The sequence below is a fragment of the Oncorhynchus clarkii genome, chromosome 1, assembly GCF_045791955.1.
Source record: "Oncorhynchus clarkii lewisi isolate Uvic-CL-2024 chromosome 1, UVic_Ocla_1.0, whole genome shotgun sequence".
NCBI lineage: Eukaryota > Metazoa > Chordata > Actinopteri > Salmoniformes > Salmonidae > Oncorhynchus > Oncorhynchus clarkii.
The window spans coordinates 77622147-77642037 of record NC_092147.1 but is presented as its reverse complement, the minus strand read 5'-3'; the positions used below and the strand labels follow the sequence as shown (position 1 = coordinate 77642037).

Below are 19891 nucleotides of genomic sequence, written 5' to 3'. Positions count from 1 at the left end.
TCTGCAGCTGTCAAATGGGAAAATTATGTCATATTTCCCCTCCCAATGGGCACAAACTGATCCACACTCTATAAAGCATGTACAGTGCAAGTATTCAGACCCCTTCCCCTTTTCCACATTTTGTTATGTTACAGCCTTCTTCTAAAATGGATTCAATATTTTTTTTCCCCGAATCAATCTACTCACAATACCCTATAACAACAAAGTTAACAGCTTTTTATACATTTTTGCAAATGTATAAAAAAACAAAAACATAAATACCTTATTTAAGTATTCAGACCCTTTGCTATGAGACTCAAAGTTGAGCTCAGGTGCATCCTGCTTCCATTGATCATCCTTGAGATGTTTCTACAACTTGATTGGAGTCCACCTGTGTTAAATTCAATTGATTAGACATGATTTGGAAAGGCACACACCTGTCTATGTAAGGTCCCACAGTTGACAGTGCATGTCAGAGCAAAAACCAAGCCATGAGGTTGAAGGATTTGTCCGTAGAGCTCCGAGACAGGATTGTGTCGGGGCACAGCTCTGTGGAAGGGTACCAAAAAATGTTTGCAGAATTGAAGGTCCCCAAGAACACAGTGGCCTCCATCATTCTTAAATGGAAGACGTTTGGAACCGCCAAGACTCTTCCTAGAGCTGGCCGACCAGCCAAACTGGGCAATCAGGGGAGAAGGGCCTTGGTCAGGGAGGTGACCAAGAACCTGATGGTCACTCTGACAGAGCTCCAGAGTTCCTCTGTGGAGATGGGAGAACCTTCCAAAAGAACAACCATCTCTGCAGCACTCCACCAATCAGGCCTTTATTGTAGAGTGGCCAGACAGAAGCTACTCCTCAGTAAAAGGCACATGACAGTCCACTTGGAGTTTACCAAAAGGCAGCTAAAGACTCTGACCATGAGAAACAAGATTCTCTGGTCTGATGAAACCAATATTGAACTCTTTGGCCTGAATGCCAAGCGTCACGTCTGTAGGAAACCTGGCACCATCCCAACAGTGAAGCATGGTGGTGGCAGCATCATGCTGCGGGGTTGTTTTTCAGCAGCAGGAACTGGGAGACTAGTCAGGAGCTCTGTGCTCCAGAGTGCTCAGGACCTCAGACTGGGGCGAAGGTTCACCTTCCAACAGGACAACAGGACAACGTCATTGAAAATAAGAATTTGTTCTTAACTGACTTGCCTAGTTAAATAAAGGTCAAATAAAAATAAACATAGACACATATAGGCCTAGGGTTTCAATTCAACTAAACATAGACACATATACTCCTAGGGTTTCAATTCAACTAAACATAGACACATATACTCCTAGGGTTTCAATTCAACTAAACATAGACACATATACTCCTAGGGTTTCAATTAAACTAAACATAGACACATATACTCCTAGGGGTTCAAGTTCTGGTTGATTTCAGTTAATAAGTTAATAATTTATATGTTGGATTCACGTCTCCATCTCAACCAACAATCTAAGTTAAAGAATAGGATTAAATAAAATCAAACTGTAAAGTGCATTTAAAGTTTGAATTAGTCCTATTCTTTAACTTAGATTTTTGGTTGAAATCAAGACGCAAATCCAAAATATAAATGATTCATTCGTAGACCAACTCAGTGCCAGACTCAGTGGCACAGATGGAGCTATCAGATATCCAAGCAGGAAAAAAATCCTTCAAATGTTGTTATTTGATAGTGTTGACAACCAAACACAATTCAATATCACTTTCACAATACAGTAAATTGCCTATTAACTTGTCAACAAGTTAAGAAATGATATGTTGGATTCACGTCTCCATTATAACCAAACACTTTTGTTAAATAAATAAAAGAATAAGATTAAGCCAGTGGCTTAGCTCTAAGTATCCAAACAGTAGACACATCTCTTTTAAATGTTGATATTTGTTCGCATTGTCAACCAAACACAACTCAATATTACTTTCGTAATATAGTAAATAGTCTAAAGGCTATCTTAATGTAGTGAGTAACATCCATGGCCACATGTTGAGGTTACTGTAACTATAAGTCTTATATAATCACATAAAGCATGTTCCAGATAGCATGCATAGGTCATGGCAGGTCTGTGGAGATCTTCATAATTGCTGTAATAGTCTGCTCAGAATCTTGAACAGCATTGATCACTTGCACCATGTACATTTAATGTAATCTCAACTCCAATCCATGTCATGTGGTTGTGCTATAAATTGAAGCACAGTGATAACACATTCAGTTGTTGTATAAATAAACAAAATATCAGACATTGATTTTCATTTGGAATTTGGTCATGCTTTTAGATGGTTGAAAGCATAGTGATAACACATTGGGAATTCAACAAACTTCTGGCTGTCTTTTTGAGTGGGTGAAAATAGGATGAAATCTCATTGATCAACGTATCTACCAAATATTACCCTAATATCCATGTTGAAATGATGCAGTACCATATACAGAACCAGTCCAGAGTTTGGACACCTACTCATTCCATGGTTTTTATTTATTTTTACTATGTTCTACATTGATATCAAAACTATAAAATAACAAATGTGGAATCATGTAGTAACCAAAAAAGTTTTAAACAATCAAAATATATTTTATATTTGAGGTTCTTCAAAGTAGCCACCCTTGATGACAGTTTTGCACAATCTTGGCATTCTCTCAACCAGCTTCATGAGGAATGCTTTTCCAACAGCCTTGAAGGAGTTCCCACATATGCTGAGCACTTGTTGGCTGCTTTTCCTTCACTCTGCGGTCCAACTCATCCCAAACGTTCTCAATTGGGTCCTTCACTCTGCGGTCCAACTCATCCCAAACCATCTCAATTGGGTTAAGGTTGTGTGATTGTGGAGGCCAAGTCATTTAATGCATCACTCTCCTTATTGGTCAAATAGCCCTTACACAGCCTGAATGTGTGTTTTAGGTCGTTGTTCTGTTGAAAAACAAATGATATTCCCACAAAGCACAAACTAGATGGGATGACGTATTGCTGCAGAATGCTGTGGGAGCCTGCTGGTTAAGTGTTCCTTGAATTCGAAAAAAATCACTGACAGTGTCACCAGCAAAACACCATCACACCTCCTCCTCCATGCTTCATGAACCACACATGCTGAGATCATCCGTTCACCTACTCTGCGTCTCACAAAGACACGGCTGTTGGAACCGAAGATGTCAAATTTGGACTCATCAGACCAAAGGACAGATTTCCACCGGTCTAAAGTCCATTGGTCGTGTTTCTTGGCCCAAGCAAGTCTCTTCTTCTTATTGGTGTCCTTTACTAGTGGTTTCTTTGCAGAAATTCGATCATGAAGGCCTGATTCACAGTCTCCTCTGAACAGTTGATGTTGAGATGTGTCTCTTACTTGAACTCTGTGAAGCATTTATTTGGGCTGCAATCTTCGGTGCAGTTAACTCCTCTGCAGCAGAAGTAACTGTGGGTCTTCCTTTCCTGTGGCGGTCCTCATAAGAGCCATTTTGTCATAGCTCTTGATAGTTTTTGCGACTGCACTTGAAGAAATGTTCAAACTTCTTGAAATGTTCCACATTGACTGACTGACCTTCATGTCTTAAAGTAATGATGGACTGTCGTTTCTCTTTGCTTATTTGAGCTGTTCTTGCCATAATATGGACTTGGTCTTTTATCAAATAGGGCTATATTCTATATACCCCCCTACCTTGTCACAACACAACTGATTGGCTCAAATGCATGAACAAATTCCACAAATTCACTTTTAACAAGGCACACCTGTTAATTGAAATGCAAAGGGTGGCTACTTTGAAGAATCTCAAATATAAAATATAACACTTTTTTGGGGTACTACATGATTCCAATATGTCTTATTTCATTGTTTTAATGTCTTCACTATTATTCTAGAATGTAGAAAATATTAAAAATAAAGAAAACCCCTTGACTGAGAAGGTGTGTCCAAACGTTTGACTGGTACTGTAACTTAATTGATTATGAAAATATAAAGAAAAAAATCCTCCATTTACAGTATATTAATGAATATTTCTTAAGCTTTCTCCATTGAATAGAAACAGCCTCCCTCCTTTCTTTTGCAGATTAATGAATAGGTCCCCCTTTCTCTCCTTTTCAGCGGCTGGCCTCTGTGGGGCTGGATGGCAAAAATACAGTGTGTGTTTGGGACTGGAAGAAAGGAAAGATTCTGGCCACTGCGACAGGACATTCAGACAGGGTAGGCTGTTGTGTGTGCTGTGCACATGTTTGCATTTTCGTATGTGTGTTGTGTATTGATTAAGTGTGTATGTGAGTATACAATGTGTTTGCGTCTTGACTTTCTGTGTGATTGAGAGGAAATGTTTGTGTGTTATTGGCTTGGCTGTCTTTCAGATCTTCGATATATCCTGGGATCCCTTTCAGCAGAACCGGCTGGTGAGCTGTGGGGTAAAGCACATCAAGGTGAGCTTCAGAATAACAACACAGTCTGCTCAGTCAGTCCATGCACAACCTTTGAGACAAGTTCAAAAATAACTTATGGGGAGCTATCAATCTTGGGATGGGTTACCCTTACCCAATGCAGCCAGCAGCAGTCTATTTTCAAGTTCTACAACAGGGGTTCCCATCTCTTTTTGACATTTGACTGTCCAATTTGTTTTACTTTAGAAGATCATAGGTCAGCTTCTGAATGTCATTGAGACAAACCAATGTTCATCAGAGTTGCCTCTTCCTCTGCATTTTACTGATTGTTTCTAGACCAAAGCATTGCAGAGTTAAATACAATGAAACAATCAAGGACGGTCCCCCCACAGGGGGGCGACCCCTAGGTTGGGAACCCCTGTTCTTCAACATGTACGTTTATACGGTTGTTGTTAAACGTGGAGGAGTAAGTAGGTGCTCTCAGATATCCTAGCAGCAGAATGAGAAAGTGGTGTTAGAGGGACTGGAACATATTGTTTTCATTGGGTCAAAAGCAGTAATCTGGTCTGTCATTCCCCTCTGGAAGGGCTGTCTCCTAGTGTACCCACACTCACATTCACACACAGATACAACTGAACTTACTGAAGAGCCCTCAGTTTACAATAAATATGTACATGGAATATCCTCACAAAGAGTAGCAATGGATAATCACATTTGTAGTTGTTTCGCTTACACTGCTGTCTAGAACCTAAAAGGGTTCGTATGGCAGTCCCCATAGGAAAACCTTTTGAAAAACCCTTTTTGGTTTCAGGTAGAACCCTTTTTAGTTCCATGTAGAACCCTTTCCACAGAGGTTCCTACATGGAACCCAAGAGTTCTACCTGGAACCAAAAAAGGTTCTCCTATGGGGACAGCCGAAGAACCCTTTTGGAACCCTTTTTTCTAAGAGTGTAGTACCATCTCCAGTTATGGTATGAGACATACTGTACATCTTTGAATTAACCGCTGTGAGCTTTATTAGAAACAAGCACCATGCTATCTGCCCTGAGAAGATCAGGCTGGCTAGCAAATGAACAGTTGTGATTGAAGCAACGCATCTCCAAACGCTGATCTCTGTGCTCTTGTTCCCTCCCTCTTCACTCTATCCTTTCCTGTCATTTTCCACCTTCTCTCTTTCTCATATTCTGTTTTATCCACCTCTCTCTCTATCTCTCCTCCATCTTCTGTTTTATCCACCTCTCTCTCTATCTCTCCTCCATCTTCTGTTTTATCCACTTCTCTCTATCTCTCCCCCATCTTCTGTTTTATCCACCTCTCCCCCATCTTCTGTTTTATCCACCTCTCTCTATCTCTCTCTCCTCCATCTTCTGTTTTATCCACCTCTCTCTATCTCTCTCTCCTCCATCTTCTGTTTTATCCACCTCTCTCTATCTCTCCCCATCTTCTGTTTTATCCACCTCTCTCTATCTCTCCTCCATCGTCTGTTTTATCCACCTCTCTCTATCTCTCCCCCATCTTCTGTTTTATCCACCTCTCTCTCTCCTCCATCTTCTGTTTTATCCACCTCTCTCTCTCTCTCCTCCATCTTCTGTTTTATCCACCTCTCTCTCTCTCCTCCATCTTCTGTTTTATCCACCTCTCTCTCTCTCTTCCATCTTCTGTTTTATCCACCTCTCTCTCTACCTCTCCTCCATCTTCTGTTTTATCCACCTCTCTCTCTACCTCTCCTCCATCTTCTGTTTTATCCACCACTCTCTAACTCTCCTCCATCTTCTGTTTTATCCACCTCTCTCTATCTCTCCTCCATCTTCTGTTTTATCCACCCCTCTCTACCTCTCCTCCATCTTCTGTTTTATCCACCTCTCTCTACCTCTCCTCCATCTTCTGTTTTATCCACCTCTCTCTACCTCTCTCCCATCTTCTGTTTTATCCACCTCTCTCTACCTCTCCTCCATCTTCTGTTTTATCCACCTCTCTCTATCTCTCTCTCCTCCATCTTCTGTTTTATCCATCTCTCTCTACCTCTCCTCCATCTTCTGTTTTATTCATCTCTCTCTATCTCTCCTCCATCTTCTGTTTTATCCACCCCTCTCTACCTCTCCTCCATCTTCTGTTTTATCCACCTCTCTCTACCTCTCCTCCATCTTCTGTTTTATCCACCTCTCTCTACCTCTCCTTCATCTTCTGTTTTATCCACCTCTCTCTATCTCTCCTCCATTGCCTGTTTTATCCACCTTTCTATTCACCTCTCCAATTTTTGTCTTTCACCTTTCCTTTCCTCCCTCTATCATTGCATACTTGTACTTCTCTCTCATTCCCTGTCTCATCTCTCCTTCTTCTTTCACTCGCTCGCCACCTCTGCATCTTCCCCCTCTCCATGTCTCTAGTTCTGGGCTCTCTGCGGGAACGCCTTGACGCCAAAACGGGGTATATTCGGGAAGACGGGGGACCTACAGACCATTCTGTGTGTTGCGTCAGCTAAAGATGATGTCACGTACTCTGGAGCGTTGAATGGGGATATCTACGTGTGGAAAGGACTGAACCTAATGCGCACAGTGCAGGCCGCTCACGGGGTGAGTGAAATACGTCCTTCTAATTCTCAACACCCATTGGCTGTACACTTCCGGACATCTAAACTCCCGCTCTGGCTAAACCCAAACCTTCTCAATTCTATAATTGCGTACACTGCAGCAACTCAATTCCCCTTCCCTGCCTATGAATCCCATGTAAATCTATAAGGTGTTGAAAAGCATTCAAAATTAGGATTTTGCCCCTTTTTTTGTCTCCAATACAGAAAATAGACTTTTTGACCCACACTCCGTCTGAAATCATATTCCTTTTCAAGTACCTTTTTCTGCACAGAACAGTTTGATAATCCCCCTGCCTAAACCTAAAGTTGACTTCACTGTGTGTAGGCTGGGATCTTCAGCATGTATGCCTGTGAGGAGGGCTTCGCGACGGGGGGGCGTGACGGCTGTGTCAGGCTCTGGGACGTGGACTTCAAGCCTATCACTAAGATCGACCTTCGGGAAGCTGAGCAGGGGTATAAAGGTAGGCCTATTTTAAGGCCTGGTTGAAGGCCTGGTTTAATCAACATGGGGCTCATTGGTTGATGAGCGCTAGCCCTCTGATCTGTCAACGTCACATAGTCTAAGCGGTGTGCATTAGCCGATAGGCCCTTCACAGGTTCCCGGAGGATGCCAGAGAAGCAGGGGGCCAGAAGGCTGATCAAATCTATTCAGGGTCCGCACGTTTGTGCTTGTCCCTGTATTTTATTAGGATCCCCATTAGCTGTTGCAAAAGCAGCAGTTACTCTTTCTGGGGTTCACACAAAAGAGAGACTGGTATGCATAGTATTGATATTAGCCCTCTGATTACAGTGAATAGCAAGATGTGTGGCTCTGTTCTGGGCCAGATGCAGCTTAACTAGGTCCTTCTTTGCAGCACTTGACCATATGACTGGACAATAACCAAGATGAGATAAAACTAGAGCCTGCAGGCTTTTTGGAGTGTGGTGTCAAAAAAGCAGAGCATGTCTTTTAATGGAGAGACAGAGGATGAGAGGCACATCTTTATAAGGAGATCCATCTAAGCTCACAGGGTTGTGTGTGCTGTCTATAGATTTAAGGTTCAGAGTCCACGCTTCTGATGCAGGGGTGTGTGGGCAGGTCGATCCAGACACTCATGTATGTGTACAGGGGTTAACACACCTGTGAGTATGTGAAGGTCACTTAAGTCAGTGTGTTCTGCCTAATAGAGACCAATGTGTGTTCAGCTCATTGAGATCCCTGCCATGGTGTTTTATTAGCCTATCCCTGTGTATTTATGAGAGAGAGAGAGAGAGAGAGAGAGAGAGAGAGAGAGAGAGAGAGAGAGAGAGAGAGAGAGAGAGAGAGAGAGAGAGAGAGAGAGAGAGAGAGAGAGAGAGAGAGAGAGAGAGAGAGAGAGAGAGAGAGAGAGAGAGAGAGAGAGAGAGAGAGAGAGAGAGAGAGAGAGAGAGAGAGAGAGAGAGAGAGAGAGAGAGAGAGAGAGAGAGAGAGAGAGAGAGAGAGAGAGAGAGAGAAAATCAATGCCACTCATCCATTTCAATCCATTTGAGCCAGAGGAAGCCATGTTAGTCAAATCAGACAGAAACATGTAAGATGGTCGGGTCTGAGAGAGTCTGTGCTGTATGGATGAAACTGAATAAAGGTTTCTAAACCATTGTGACAGATGACATTTAGTCAACTCCCTGTTTCTTTCTGCTCTATGCCTCCTGCTAAGTTGAGGAAACCATCAGTGGCACTCATGTATTATCAATGAGTCTCTTCTCGCTTCCCTTCCTTTGCTCCTCTGTTCTGAGATGTGGCTGCTTGGCTGTTAGTGGTAGCTAGGGGCTGCTTGGCTGTTAGTGGTAGCTAGGGGCTGCTTGGCTGTTAGTGGTAGCTAGGGGCTGGTAAAAGCCCCATAAAGCTTTGTGTCCCCAGCCATCTCCGGGGGTGGGGAATACTAATATCTGACCTTTCACAGGAAAGTGACAGTTATAAAGGCTATGGCCTTTCTGAAAGCCCCACAGACACCCTGGGATTAGATACTGGCATTGTTGGGTGTTTGGTGGCCGGTCAAAGACCTTCGGAAATAAATATTGTAATATGAATCTTGATTGAGTTTAAATCGATCTTGTCGGTTTGGTCAGTAGGAATGTCATTATGCAAAAGGCATAACTTTTCCAAACGTAAATTAGTAAACCTTCATAATAGTTTGCGGCTCTAGATCAGAATGCTCTACAAATGATTGCTGTACCCTCTGTATTAAGGGATTTCCAACTTCTGTTCTTGAAAATGTTGCGTCCCAGTGAAGGTTTGATTCCCAACTGCAGATCGGTTTTAGAGAGAAGACATCTGAGATAAGTAATTACTTTTCAGAAATGGTTATCCCCCCCAGGGTGTCAAGCTGAAGTGTATTGTGCAGCCAATTAACTTGAGTTATCTGGTTGCCAGGTATTTTTTGTCCACACAGATTATGAGACCGGTTCGGTTGCAGGTACGCTGTTAGCTTATACATTTTTTTGTAGCTGGTTTCTGGTTGCCAGGTAATGTTTTATAATTGTTTTCATATCCTGTGATGCTATTGAGTTTTTTAATATATTTTTTGTAACCTTTATTTAACTAAGCAAGTCAGTTAAGAACAAATTCTTATTTACAATGACGGCCTACCCTTGTTATAACAAGAGTCTGGGGATTTATAGCTGTGCTTCTACTGACTGAATTACATACTTTTTAGTACTGATGAGGTGCATTGGGTGATGTCTTGCATTGGGTGATGTCTTGCTGATGTCTTGCTTGCTTGAGATGGCTTCGCTGAAGAAGCTCAATCTGTTTCTCCCTCTAGAGTTGTCTGCTTCATCTCTCTCTTCCCAAATGAAAGTCGACCTGTATCAGCCACACATTCTCCTTCTGCAATTTACTCTGTGAAACTCAGAACGTTGTCTGAGTGTAATAGTTTCTAACTCTTGATTGAAGTGTAAAACATGATAAAGTGGATTGGATGCTGCCCTTTATCACCTGCTGAAGAACGGGTGGGATTGCATTCGACCCACCACTTTTGTTATACATGACAGAGCATTCATTATTTGTCATGTCCTCTCTCCCTCTCTTTCTCTCTATCCATCTGTCTCCCTCTCTCTCCCTCTCCCTGTTCTGTGGTCTGGGGAAATGCATCATCAAGTTAGGAGGCTTCAGAATGCACAGAACAAAGCAGCAAGGATTGTTTTAAGGTGGAGATGTGGTTAGATATGGTTCTTCTGTTGCAGTCATGCGCAATGTTCTTGGTTGGTCATCAATCGATAAGATCATTGAAAGGAACATGCTTATTTTATATCATAATATACATAATTTAACATAATCTATTCACAACAGTATTCAGTTGGTAAGAGACAGACATTCCATAAATACTAGGAATAGATTGTCCACCATCTATGCGTTATCCAGACAGAAAAGAGAAATGGGCAAAATAACATTTCGATTTAGAGCAATAAAAAAATGGAATAAATTAACTGAGCAAGCCAGAAACCTTTCAATATATCAATTTAAACATGATTTTAAAACGATTTAAATATAATACATAGCAATGTTGTGGGACTATAGTAGATGAAGAATCAATGTTTTTTTAGATTGAGTATTTATTGGGTCTTTATGTTAGTATATTATGTCTGTTTGTAATAGTGTGTTATATGTGGAAATGTGTTCGTATTATAAATTGTATTTTAACATTTAAGGACTCCTGGAAGATTAGTCTAAATGAGGACTAAAAGAGGTCCAAATCAAATCAAATCCCTCCTCCCTCTCTTCCCTCTCTCTCTCAGGGCTGTCTATCCGTAGTGTGTGTTGGAGGGCAGACCGTATCCTGGCGGGGACACAGGACAGTGAGATCTTTGAGGTGATGGTTCGGGACAGAGACAAGCCTCTGCTCATCATTCAGGGTCACTGTGAGGGAGAGCTCTGGGCTCTGGACGTCCACCCCAAGAAACCGCTCGCTGTGACCGGCAGTGACGATCGATCTGTACGGTCAGTATTATCTCCAGCAGCTATGTAGCTCGTACATCAATTCCCTCAGGAGCATCTTTATAGACCCAGTAGTTATCACCCAGGCCAACATCTCTGTCCATTCTATTTTAATCCACCACTCCATCCAGACTTTTCATCTTAATCACATCCACTCAGTGAACCCTGACCCGCAGTACTACTCGTCCTGTTTGGTTCATTGGTTCTCCTCGCTCTCAGACAGCCCTTAGTTTGTAAGACACTGTTCTTCACATTTCTAACAGGGACAGTTGTAGGCTAGTTCAGAGCTACCTATGGAGAAGACACAGTGTCAGCTTGTGCAGGGGACACATCATGCATAATGAGGCCTCACGTCTGCTATCAGTAGAACTGGATCAGTCCCTCCACAACACACACACAGACCCACACAACCCTGCTCTACCAGGAGAGACAGAGCTCTCTGAGAGCCCAATCAAGGAGCCAATTAGTCTCTGTCTCACAGACACACATGCACACACATACACGCTCACGAGCCCAAGTGGACACACATGCGCACACACCATAATAAATACACACACATACACCTACTGCATCTCAATTCAAGCCTTCACCCTGCAGCTGCAACTAGCTAATTAAAACTTCTGTCACTTAACTACTACTCATATAATTTACTCTATTACGACTGTCTCTACAGAGGCAATGTTCATAGCTGTGTGTGTGTGTGTGTGTGTGTGTGTGTGTGTGTGTGTGTGTGTGTGTGTGTGTGTGTGTGTGTGTGTGTGTGTGTGTGTGTGTGTGTGTGTGTGTGTGTGTGTGTGTGTGTGTGTGTGTGTGTGTGTGTGTGTGTGGTGTTTTCAGGTTGTGGAGCCTGGCAGACCACACCCTGATAGCTCGCTGTAACATGGAAGAGGCTGTCCGCAGTGTGGCCTTCAGCCACGATGGCTCTCAGCTTGCTCTTGGCATGAAGGACGGCTCCTTCACTGTGCTCCGAGTCAGGTACTGCTAACATCTTTAGTCCCTAGAGAATCTTCATTTGATCACCCGGTAGTTGCAGGAAATTCAAACGTGTAGTGTATTCAAGGTTTAAAAAGGCTTCTAAGATTTGTCATTTCCTTGATTATATTGAAATGACGTGGAAACAACATTGATTCATCCAGTGTGTGCCCAGCAGGTTGAATTATGCCAAAGCTGGTGAAAGTACTTTCAGCATCAAACTTTTCAGATACATCTTGTAAAGAAGGGCCATAAAGTTATGAAACCTAGCCTACAGTGGGCCAAAACCTCGGGTTTAAACAGTCCCATATTGAGATGCTGAATTCATCACTTAAAGCCTGATTGAAGGCCTCAGTTTAATTTACTCCCCAGCAAACCCAGTGTGCAGGCCTGCACTTTCCATTAAGTTATAGTAAATTGGTCCGCAGTGCTGTTAATCAATACGTTTTGAAGTGGCTAATCCCCACGCTGCACTTTGAAGTGAGCAGTGCTCCTGATTTGTATTCAGTCTATTAGAAATGAGTGAGCTTGCAGAAGCAGCTTTTTATGATTGGATTGAATTTCTGTTGCCTGGGGCTATGTTTTATTGTGCTGTATGGTTTTTACTGAGATACGGTATGTTTAGAAGGGTTTGACTTGTTACTCTGACTTTTTATACACCTCATCGTTGGCTATAGCTGTTGGCTGATTATTGAGCCACATAGTGCACTGTATACCTTGATATTCCCCATAGGCTATTCCCTATAATTACTGTTCACCATATCTAATGGTTAGGAGTTTTTCAGGATAGGAGACACCCATCACTGGCACCATGATTAACAATTACAGCACGTTGAGTTAATCAAGTCTGGGCTGGTAAAATTGCTTTTGTGTGGGAGCAGCAGGTGTGATAAGACTGTGGTGGTTTCATTGTAATGCCTCCTCCGCAGAGAGAAACAGTAGGAGGACGAGTCTAGTGGCGAGGCTGCCTCATTGTTTCAGCTGGCTTTACAAATAACAAGCAGAAGGTAGCGCTGTGCATTACTGCTGGATTTCTTAAAATGCTACTAACGGGAGATTACTTTCATCTGCATATTAAAGCAAACTTGCTAGTAACGAAAAACCCACAAGAATAAACCAGCTGATTAGATGATCACTCGTTGTTGCAGAGTCACGTGATTATGACAGCTGACAGCTGCGTCCAGGACTAATGGACTAATAATAATGGTTCCAATTGAGATCAGCGGAGGATCAGCGGAGGAATTTAGTGCGTATTGAGGGTTTAGCGAGAGATCGGCTGATGATCATCTGGTGGCCATTGATGGTTGCAATTGGTCCATAATGACAATGAACGGACCCAGTCCATCTGCTACTGCTCACTGGCTGAGTTTACACAGGTAGCCCAATTGTGATATATTTTTCACTAATTTGACCACTCAGTTCAGCTCTGAAAAAGGTCTGATGTCAAAATATCTGATGTGATTGATCAAAAGACCAGAATTGGACTGCCTGTCTAAACAAAGCCACTAGGTAGATGGATGAGCTAGCCAGCCAGCCTCCTGTACAGAGCCTCCTGTCTCTCTCCCTTTCTCTTTCTCTGTCTCCCCCTCTCCTCACTCTTTCTCTTTTGCTGATTTGCTCTCTTTTTCTCTCTCTCTTCCCCTCCATCTCTCTTCCCTCCCTCTCATCCACCCTCCCACTCCTCTCTCTCCCAGGGACATGACGGAGGTGGTACACATTAAAGACAGGAAGGAAGTGATTCATGAGATGAAGTTTTCTCCGGATGGCAGCTACCTGGCCGTGGGCTCTAATGACGGCCTGGTGGATGTGTATGCCGTGGCACAGCGCTACAAGAAGGTGGGTGAGTGCAACAAGTCCTCCAGCTTCATCACCCACCTGGACTGGTCCATCGACAGCAAGTTCCTCCAGAGCAACGACGGGGCAGGAGAACGCCTCTTCTACAGGATGCCAAGTGAGTGAATCAACGCCACCGGTGAAAAAGCAAAGCTTCATAATGACCCTGTGTCTTTCCTCTGAACCAGGCTATGATAACCATGATATAACTCCTATTACCTCAACTTGCTGTGAACACAATCAGTGATTAAATCTGATGTTTCTTGTTTCCTTATCGGGATAAGTTACATAAACAGATCGCACAGCAATTAGCTTGACAGTAAACAGCAATTAGGCCACCCAAGGTGGTTCACAGCAAGCTTATCTCCATGCCAAGCAATCCCTGTTACACACACACCAGCAATCTTCACATCACGTCCGGCTTAAACATCCATCGACGTGATTATGCAATAGTTTCTTCTGATTCAGAGTGGCAGGTAGCCTAGTGCATAGAGCGGTGGGCCAGGAACTGAAAGGCCGCTGGTTTCGAATACCTGAGACGACAACCCAAATTGTCTCCAGGGGCGCTGTGCTACTATGGCTGACCCTGTAAAACAACACATTCCACTGCACCTACAGTACCAGTCAAAAGTTTGGACACACCTACTCATTCAATAATTGTTTTGTATTTTTTACTATTTTCTACATTGTAGAATAATAGTGAAGACATCAAAACTATGAAATAGTAACCAAAAAAGTGTTAAACAAATCAAAATATATTTTATATTTGAGATTCTTCAAAGTAGCCACCCTTTGCCTTGTTTACAGCTTTGCACACACATTCTCTCAACCAGCTTCATGAGGTAGTCACCTGGAATGCATTTCAATTAACAGGTGTGCTCTGTTAACAGTTCATTTGTGGAATTTCCTTAATGCGTTTGAGCCAATCAGTTGTGTTGTGACAAGGTAGGGGTGGTATACAGAAGATAGCCCTATTTGGTAAAACAGCTCAAATAAGCAAAGAGAAACAACAGTCCATCATGACTTTAACATATGAAGGTCGGTCAAAGTGGAACATTTCAAGAACTTTGAAAGTTTCTTCAAGTGCAGTCGCCATCATGTCAGACCTTACAGTTAAATGCTTACTTACAAACCGTTAACCAACAATGCAGTTTGGAGAAAATACACAAAAAAAAGTAAGAGATAAGAATGTCAAATAATTAAAGAACAGCAGTAAATAACAATAGCGGGGCTACATACAGGGGGTACCGGTACAGAGTCAATGTGTGGGGGTACTGGTGCCGAGGTAATTGAGGTAAAATGTACATGTAGGTAGTGTTATTAAAGTGACTATGCATGGATAATAACAGCGAGTAGCAGCAGCGTAGAAGGGGGGGTGCAAATAGTCTGGGTAGCCATTTGATTAGCTGTTCAGGAGTCTTATGGCTAGGGGGTAGAAGCTGTTTAAAAGCCTCTTGGACCTAGACTTGGTGCTCCAGTACCGCTTTCCGTGCGATAGCAGAGGGAACAGTCTATGACTAGGATGGCTGGAGTCTTTGACCATTTTTAGGGCCTTCCTCTGACACCGCCTGGTATAGAGGTCCTGGATGGCAGGAAGCTTGACCCCAGTGATGTACTGGGCCATATGTATTACCCTCTTTAGTTCCTTGCGGTCGGAGGCCGAGCAGTTGCCATACCAGGTAGTGATGCAACCCATCAGGATGCTCTCCATGGTGTAGCTGTAAAACCTTTTGAGGATCTGAGGACCCATGCCAAATCTTTTCAGTCTCCTGGAATAGGTTTTGTCGTGCCCTCTTCATGCTTGGACCATGTTACTGTGTTGGTGATGTAGACACCAAGGAACTTGAAGCTCTCAATCTGCTCCACTACAGCCCCGTCGATGAGAATGGGGGCGTGCTCGGTCCTCCTTTTCCTGTAGTCCACAATCATATTTTTTTGTCTTGAATACGTTGGGGGAGAGGTTGTTGTCCTTGCACCACACGGTCAGGTCTATGACCTCCTCCCTATAGGCTGTCTCTTCGTTGTCGGTGATCAGGCCTACTACTGTTGTGTCATCAGTAAACTTAATGATGGTGTTGGAGTCGTGCCTGGCCATGCAGTCATGAGTGAGCAGGGAGTACAGGAGGGAACTGAGCACGCACCCCTGAGGGGCCCCCGTGTTGAGGATCAGCGTGGCGGATGTGTTTTTACCTACCCTTACCACCTGGGGGCGGCCCATCAGGAAGTCCCGGATCCAGTTGCAGAGAGAGGTGTCTAGTCCCAGGGTCCTAATCTTAGTGATGAGCTTTGAGGGCACTATGGTGTGATGTGTGATGGCGTCGGAGGGGATGGCTGCCGTCTTACCGGCTCTTAACCAACCATGCTATATTGTTTATTTTTTTGCGTTGTTTGTAACTTGTTTTCATCATAATGTTGCTGCTACCGTCTCTTATGACCAAAGAGAGCTTCTGGACATCAGAACTGCGATTACTGACCTCAGATTAGACAAAGAGTTTTTCTTCAATGAGTCAGACAGGAGGGAGATACTACAGACACCCGACCAGGCCCAGATCCCCATCATTCGCTGGAGAAGAAAATTGAGATTTTGCGAAAAAAGATCAGGGTGCCTTGTGAGGATCAGGCGACGAGCACCTAATCTGCCTTTGCCTTCCGTCCTGCTAGCTAACGTTCAATCGCTGGAAAATAAATGGGCTTATGCATATATGTAAACAACAGCTGGTGCATGATACAGTGCCTTGCGAAAGTATTCGGCCCCCTTGAACTTTGCGACCTTTTGCCACATTTCAGGCTTCAAACATAAAGATATAAAACTGTATTTTTTTGTGAAGAATCAACAACAAGTGGGACACAATCATGAAGTGGAACGACATTTATTGGATATTTCAAACTTTTTTAACAAATCAAAAACTGAAAAATTGGGCGTGCAAAATTATTCAGCCCCTTTACTTTCAGTGCAGCAAACTCTCTCCAGAAGTTCAGTGAGGATCTCTGAATGAACCAATGTTAACCTAAATGACTAATGATGATAAATACAATCCACCTGTGTGTAATCAAGTCTCCGTATAAATGCACCTGCACTGTGATAGTCTCAGAGGTCCGTTAAAAGCGCAGAGAGCATCATGAAGACCAAGGAACACACCAGGCAGGTCCGAGATACTGTTGTGAAGAAGTTTAAAGCCGGATTTGGATACAAAAAGATTTCCCAAGCTTTAAACATCCCAAGGAGCACTGTGCAAGCGATAATATTGAAATGGAAGGAGTATCAGACCACTGCAAATCTACCAAGACCTGGCCGTCCCTCTAAACTTTCAGCTCATACAAGGAGAAGACTGATCAGAGATGCAGCCAAGAGGCCCATGATCACTCTGGATGAACTGCAGAGATCTACAGCTGAGGTGGGAGACTCTGTCCATAGGACAACAATCAGTCGTATATTGCACAAATCTGGCCTTTATGGAAGAGTGGCAAGAAGAAAGACATTTCTTAAAGATATCCATAAAAAGTGTTGTTTAAAGTTTGCCACAAGCCACCTGGGAGACACACCAAACATGTGGAAGAAGGTGCTCTGGTCAGATGAAACCAAAATTGAACTTTTTGGCAACAATGCAAAACGTTATGTTTGGCGTAAAAGCAACACAGCTGAACACACCATCCCCACTGTCAAACATGGTGGTGGCAGCATCATGGTTTGGGCCTGCTTTTCTTCAGCAGGGACAGGGAAGATGGTTAAAATTGATGGGAAGATGGATGGAGCCAAATACAGGAACATTCTGGAAGAAAACCTGATGGAGTCTGCAAAAGACCTGAGACTGGGACGGAGATTTGTCTTCCAACAAGACAATGATCCAAAACATAAAGCAAAATCTACAATGGAATGGTTCAAAAATAAACATATCCAGGTGTTAGAATGGCCAAGTCAAAGTCCAGACCTGAATCCAATCGAGAATCTGTGGAAAGAACTGAAAACTGCTGTTCACAAATGCTCTCCATCCAACCTCACTGAGCTCGAGCTGTTTTGCAAGGAGGAATGGGAAAAAATGTCAGCCTCTCGATGTGCAAAACTGATAGAAACATACTCCAAGCGACTTACAGCTGTAATTGCAGCAAAAGGTGGCGCTACAAAGTATTAACTTAAGGGGGCTGAATAATTTTGCACGCCCAATTTTTCAGTTTTTGATTTGTTAAAAAAGTTTGAAATATCCAATAAATTTCGTTCCACTTCATGATTGTGTCCCACTTGTTGTTGATTCTTCACAAAAAAATACAGTTTTATATCTTTATGTTTGAAGCCTGAAATGTGGCAAAAGGTCGCAAAGTTCAAGGGGGCCGAATACTTTCGCAAGGCACTGTATCTAAAGAAGTCTTGAGGTTTTGCTCGCCTGAAGTAGAGTATCTCATGATAAGCTGTAGACAACACTATCTACCTAGACAGTTTACATCTGTATGTTTCGTAGCTGTACCATATACCACAACGGACCGATGCTGCCACTAAAAACGCACTCAGTGAGCTGTATACTGCCATAAGCAAACAGTGAAACGCTCGTCCAGAGGCGGCACTCTTAGTGGCCGGGAACTTTAATGCAGGGAAACTTAAAACAGTTTTTCCTCGTTTCTATCAGCATGTTAAATGTGCAACCAGTGGGAAAAAAATTCTAGACCACCTTTAATCCACACACAGAGATGCGTACAAAGCTCTCCCTCGCCCTCCATTTGGCAAATCTGACCATAATTCTATCCTCCTGATTCCTTCTTACAAGCTCAAATTAAAGCAGGAAGCACCAGTGACTCGATCTATAAAAAAGTGGTCAGATGAAGCAGATGATGAATTACAGGACTGTTTTGCTAGCACAGACTAGAATATGCTCCGGGATTCTTCCGATAGCATTGAGGAGTACACCATATCAGTCACTGGCTTTATCAAAAGTGCATCGAGGACGTCATCCCCACAGTGACTGTACGTACATACCCCAACCAGAAGCCATGGATTACAGGCAACATTTGCACTGAGCTAAAGGGTAGAGCTGCCAATTTCAAGGAGCGGGACTCTAACCCGGAAGCTAATAAGAAATCCTGCTATGCCCTCCGATGAACCATCAAACAGGCAAATCGTCAATACAGGATTAAGATCAAATCGTACTACACCGGCTCCGACGCTTGTCGGATGCGGCAGGGCTTACAAATTATTACAGACTACAAAGGGAAGCACAGCTGAGAGCTGCCCAGTGACACGAGCCTACCAGACGAGCTAAATATCTTCTATGCTCGCTTCGAGACAAGTAACACTGACACATGCATGAGAGCATCAGCTGTTCCAGCCAACTGTGTGATCACGCTCTCCGCAGCCGATGTAAGTAAGACCTTTAAACAGGTCAACATTCACAAGGCCGCAGGGCCAGACAGATTACCAGGACGTATACTCCGAGCATACGCTGACCAACTGGCAAGTGTCTTTACTGACATTTATCAACCTCTCCCTGTCTGAGTCTGTATTACCAACATGTTTCAAGCAGACCACCATAGTTCCTGTGCCCAAGAAGACTAAGATAACCTGCCTAAATGACTACCGCCCCGTAGCACTTACATCTGTAAACATGAAATGCTTTGAAAGGCTGGTCATGGCTCACATCAACACCATTATCCCAGAAACCCTAGACCCACTCCAATTTGCATACCGCACCAACAGATCCACAGATGATGCAATTTCTATTGCACTCCACACTTCCCTTTCACTCCTAGACAAAAGGAACACCAATGTGAGAATGCTATTCATTGACTACAGCTCAGCGTTCAACACCAATGTTATGATGAAACTGGTTCTCATGAGGACCGCCACTGGAAAGGAAGACCCAGAGTTACCTCTGCTGCAGAGGATAAGTTCATTAGTTACCAGCCTCAGAAATTGCAGCCCAAATAAATACTTCACATGGTAACAGATACATCTCAACATCAACTGTTCAGAGGAGACTGTGTGAATCAGGCCTTCATGGCCGAATTGCTGCAAAGAAACCACTACTAAAAGACACCAATAATAAGAAGAGACCAAGAAACACGAGCAATAGACATTAGACCAGTGGAAATCTGTCCTTTGGTCTGATGAGTCCAAATGTTTGATTTTTGTTTCCAACCACCGTGTCTTTGTGAGACGTAGAGTAGGTGAACGGATGAACTCCACATGTGTGGTTCCCA

At 43.2% G+C, this 19891-nt stretch overlaps 1 protein-coding gene across 2 annotated transcripts in view; it reads left to right on the top strand.

Moving 5' to 3' along the window:
* LOC139412756 (echinoderm microtubule-associated protein-like 6) overlaps positions 1-19891 on the top strand; it is a 104334-nt gene that overhangs the window by 32858 nt on the left and 51585 nt on the right. For both annotated transcript variants that reach the window (XM_071159454.1, XM_071159447.1), the window contains 7 exons: positions 4078-4176; positions 4332-4400; positions 6746-6931; positions 7274-7409; positions 10702-10903; positions 11738-11875; positions 13567-13823. In XM_071159454.1, the coding sequence (XP_071015555.1) occupies positions 4078-4176; positions 4332-4400; positions 6746-6931; positions 7274-7409; positions 10702-10903; positions 11738-11875; positions 13567-13823 (1087 nt within the window). The remainder of the gene's footprint in view (positions 1-4077; positions 4177-4331; positions 4401-6745; positions 6932-7273; positions 7410-10701; positions 10904-11737; positions 11876-13566; positions 13824-19891) is intronic.